Source organism: Cyprinodon variegatus, unplaced genomic scaffold (genome assembly GCF_000732505.1).
Source record: "Cyprinodon variegatus isolate N-32 unplaced genomic scaffold, C_variegatus-1.0 Scaffold1323, whole genome shotgun sequence".
In the NCBI taxonomy this organism is placed as follows: Eukaryota; Metazoa; Chordata; class Actinopteri; order Cyprinodontiformes; family Cyprinodontidae; genus Cyprinodon; species Cyprinodon variegatus.
The window spans coordinates 72,280-76,813 of record NW_015151776.1 but is presented as its reverse complement, the minus strand read 5'-3'; the positions used below and the strand labels follow the sequence as shown (position 1 = coordinate 76,813).

The window sequence follows — 4,534 nt, the reverse complement described above, 5'->3', positions numbered from 1 at the left end:
CACAAGGCTGTTCATGTAGTTAAAAATGTTCCTAGTTGCATTCTGTGGGAAATTCTTTCCACTCGGATGCCAGGCTGAGGTAGCCTGATAAACCAAACTAAATGTGAGATTAAATGTGAAATTTAGTCTGGCCCCGATGATTGAGACATCGGAAGATTGCCACTGTCTGTGCCTATTGGCCAATGCTCTGACTAATGAGCGCAACTGGCTGCACGACAGAAAGCTGGCTGCAGAGTGTAAACAAACAGCCTGTCAATAAAACGGCGATTACGTCCTTCTTAAAAATTATTGAGTTTAGAACCTCTTCCTGCTCATGTTTCAACAAAAACCCCAAGTCTAATCCTACCAAAACTGATTCCAAAGCTGAGTCAGACGAGAACTGTTGAATAGTTGTTGTCATCTTCCTTGTTATGCTTTTTCCAGCATCGTGCAGGTTTGTCGTCATGCCCTCAAAACCTGGCTAGCTTTGCATCCAGACATTCTGGCCCACCAGTTCTAGGGCCTGGGGCATTGATTGAGGCCAGACCAAACTCGCAGGTAAAAATGATTTTGGCCGCTGGCAAGTAATTAGCATATCACAGGAGTCCCTGTAAAGTAATCATGAGGATTTTGTATTTCAGATGGATGTTTCTGGCCAAGAAGCAAAGAGTGAGCCACCTGCTGGAGCTGGTGTTCGAGTAGAGATTGGTTTAGGAACCATTGAGAATGAGCAGGTGAAAAACTCTGCATGTCAAAGCTTTATAAACAAACAACCGTATAATTATTTCAAAATCTTTCAGATGTGTTAGTTTAAATATGATATAATTTATTCTTTTCCAAATTTAGCAAACAAAAATTTATTTCTTTAATATTTCTTTTTTGTCTCTAGGTGGATGCCATTGTATCACTGATGGTTGGCCATGATCCTGCCTCTACTCGCATTGGAAAAATTTTAAACAATGTCACTGGTGGTCAGTTGGAAGTTAAGTTTTACCAGGAAGCAGGAGAAGCAACTCTTCCAAGTGAAACAGTTGTGGTTGAAGGGTTACCTGGTCTTAAATGTAAAGCAGTCATTTTCCTCAACTTACTCTGCTGGGATGATAACCAAAATGGATCAGCAGTCCAGGTAAAATATATTTAAAACTTTTTCTTCACCCAAATTTAGACTTTACTTCAACTTCTTCTTAACTGAAAACCTCCTTTGCTTCTGACAGGCACTTAGACAGGGGATCAAAAGGATTTTTGCTATATGTAATATCAGAGGCTACAGTTCAGTCACTCTTCCAGTGCTTGGAACTGGTGTTTTATTGCGTTTTCCACCCAAAATTACTTCCTTAATTCTTCTGGAGGAAGTTGGTTTATATGGACAAAACCAGATCAGCAGATCAGGCTTCCTTGTTCGAGTCATTATTCACCCAAAGGACAAAGAATCAAGTCAGGTTAGAGACATATTACTACTTTTGTTTCAAATTGAATGTTTACACCACATTTGGTTTTCATAAGTGTAATAATGGTTTTTGCTTTTCCTTTACAGGCATTTTGGTCTGCTCAGGGGATATTGCTTCAAAGAGGATTCATTAACAATATTATTCCGGATCAAGGTACTTTTACCAAACCTTATCTATACAGGGCTTTATTTGACCAATAATGGTGAAATGATGATAATGCATGCATTCACTCTTTTCAAAACAAGTTAGGATTAATTACCTTTTCTCCTTTTCTGTGTCTTTTTAAAAAAAAAAAAGATGCAGTGGGAAGTGTGTGTGAGTTTGTGAATTGCTTCAAAGCAGCTCATCAATTGGCTTTAATGAAGGCAAATCCTTTTCAAAGGCTGACGAAATTATGTAGTGATGAATGTTGTGGTCGAAAAATTATTTACTATCATATCCCTTCTAATTATGACTCTAATATTGATTTATGAGTGCTCATTTTTCTTACAAGGCTATGAAGTGTCTAGTGTAAAAGGGGTTGTGGACAGTTTTAGAGGAGAGGCCATACTCCCTTAGACCCAAGGTTCTTTCAATATTACACTATTTTCTTCGACTGTCTTTAACTTGTTTCTTTTAAATGAATGAGACAAACCTTCACAGCTTCTTGCAGGCTTTAAGTAGTTAGTGAATTCTAAAATTTGTGTTAAATAAGACTTACACATCTCTTTTCCTCATGCAAATAGTTTTTCTTTGCAACTGTGTTTGCAGATTCCATAAAGGATATTACCAATAGTTTTATTTTTTATGTTAACTATCTCTCATCTTAGAGCACTCTCCTGGTTGTGTGGCTATATTGTAATGACATTCAGTAAGAGTTTTTTTTTTATGTGATTGGACTTCAACTGGCCTCTGTCCGGTAAACTAGAGGTGCTTTTTTAACTACATCTTAACTGAGGGAGACTCTCTTATGCTTTAAGGTGTGCTGTAGGAACTTAGAGCTATCTAAGTAAAGTTTTTTTTCTGGTGTTTCTATAAAAATTGTCCTAGCAGAATTGTGAAGTGGCAACCTTTAAAGTGTTACAACCGTAAATTATATTCTTCAGTTTGTAAGCTTGTGATGTCACTTTTCCAAACAAGTTGGTAACTTTCAGCTTTCTGGCTTCATTAGTGGCACCCTCTTGTGAAACCAATAGTTTGCAGGAGTCACAAACCAATAAAATTTAAAATGAATTTTTGTCTTGCCTACAATTCTTACTTGAGTAGTGATCTATTTGTATTGTATTTAACGTACATATGACTAAAAGCACTAGAAACTACAGACACTGGCATGGAAGCAGAACAATTCGCACTTTTCAAATAATAAAAAAAAAAACTTACTTTTACACCATCAACATACAGTGAGTGTACAATGGAGTATTAGGGCCAGGCTAGAGGTGTGCTTTTTTTTTGTTTCTGTTTAATTCGAGAATAAAGTTGCAATATTATGATAAGTCTGTCATAACGGATTAAAATTTTTCAGGTTTGGATTTAAACATAAATATTACATTACGGGAATAGTTGCAACGAGAAAGTAATAAAATAAGGAGAATAAAGTTGTAAAATGTTTCCTTGTGATGTGCTGGCAACCTGTCCTGGATGTACCCTGCCTCTTGCCCATAGATAGCTGGAAATAGGCAACAGCACTGTCACTACCCGATCCCTCCCAGAAGCACCATCCATCCTGGGCCAACAGCTCATTTGCGCATGCAGATTTACATCCGGGTTGGCCATCGATTTTATTTTCTTAAAAAGACCTAAATGACCTTTCCTCCCCAAAAATAGTAGGCGTATAAATAATTTAAATAATAATTTAAAATCATTTCTGTTTTATCAGTCATCTCTGCCTGATAAGCACTGGAAATGGGATCCTACGCTACTTCCGGGAGCTAAATTTTCGGCTTTGGATTTAAAAATAAATGTAGTCTTTTGGATTTTTAGGTTTTCTTTCTGTGTTAGCATTATGGTATATAGTGAATCTAAAGAAAGACACAAATAAATTGCAGATAAACATGGTTATATCATATTTTGCCGGACTGCTGTGAGCATGTCTGATGATGACATCAAAGAAGCGGTTTAACCAAGAAAATGTAAAAAGCATCAAATTTGTCTCTCAAAAGTTCTAAAACATTTTTTTAAATATGTGTATTAGCATTACTTAGAGAGTTAAGGATACAAATAAGTAATTTTATTACCAAAATTACGTTATTTTTGGACACCTGGATGTATATCTGTGAATGCATGCAGGTCGTGCTTCCGGGACAGATTGGGTAGTGACAAAAACCTCTCACAACTCTGCTAGGGATAGGCGTGACGGAAAATGGATCGATGGAAGGAAGTCGTAGCATTGCCAGAATGAAGTCCTAATATTACGAGAATAAAGTTGTATTTTGTGACAACTCTTACAAGAAGCACTTCTAATGAGGAAAGTTGAGCATCATGTGAAGTTATTTTTTGGCATCGGTTTAAAAATTAAGGAAATCTTTTAGCACAAAAGCATCAAATTGGGCCATATGTCAGGTTGGTGATTTGTTGAGCTGGTCGGCCATCATATGCTGGTCGGAGCTCCAACTTTCTTTCTGAAACGGGTTGGGGTATAATGCCCTCATTCTGTTAAATTTACAACTTTATTTAAGTTTAACTTTATGACTTTATTCCCATAAATCAATCACTTTATCCTCATAATGTTATGATTTTATTCTTGTAATATTACAACTTTGTTCTCATAATATTGTGACTTCATTCTCAGAATGTTGCAACTTTATTCTCACATAAAAAGAAAAAAAAAAATCTCTAGCTTGGGAATAGTACAGCTGATAAAAACAAAACATATAAGATCAAATTATTACATCAGACAAAAAAAAAACAAAAACATACAGATGTTTGCTAAATAAAACATCTGCATAAACATGCTAGGAATTAATATCATATACAGCCGATATTGTCATGTGAACTATACTATACCCTACTGCGATCTTTCTATAGAGGCTTGCATTCAGTGATTTAGATCTTAATGTTTCCAGTTATACTTTAGAACTACAAATTCAAAGATATTTTGGAACTTGGAGATGCCATGTTTAATTAAACCA

General features: G+C 36.0%; 1 protein-coding gene across 1 annotated transcript; it reads left to right on the top strand.

The window, feature by feature from the left end:
- The first annotated feature begins 333 nt into the window (after positions 1-333).
- On the top strand, positions 334-1,627 carry LOC107102810. Its single transcript, XM_015402246.1, has 5 exons — positions 334-537; positions 621-713; positions 869-1,105; positions 1,194-1,418; positions 1,514-1,627. The coding sequence occupies exons 2-5, from the start codon at positions 621-623 to the stop codon at positions 1,625-1,627; spliced, it is 669 nt and encodes a 222-aa protein (XP_015257732.1). The 5' UTR covers positions 334-537.
- Positions 1,628-4,534: the final 2,907 nt, after the last annotated feature.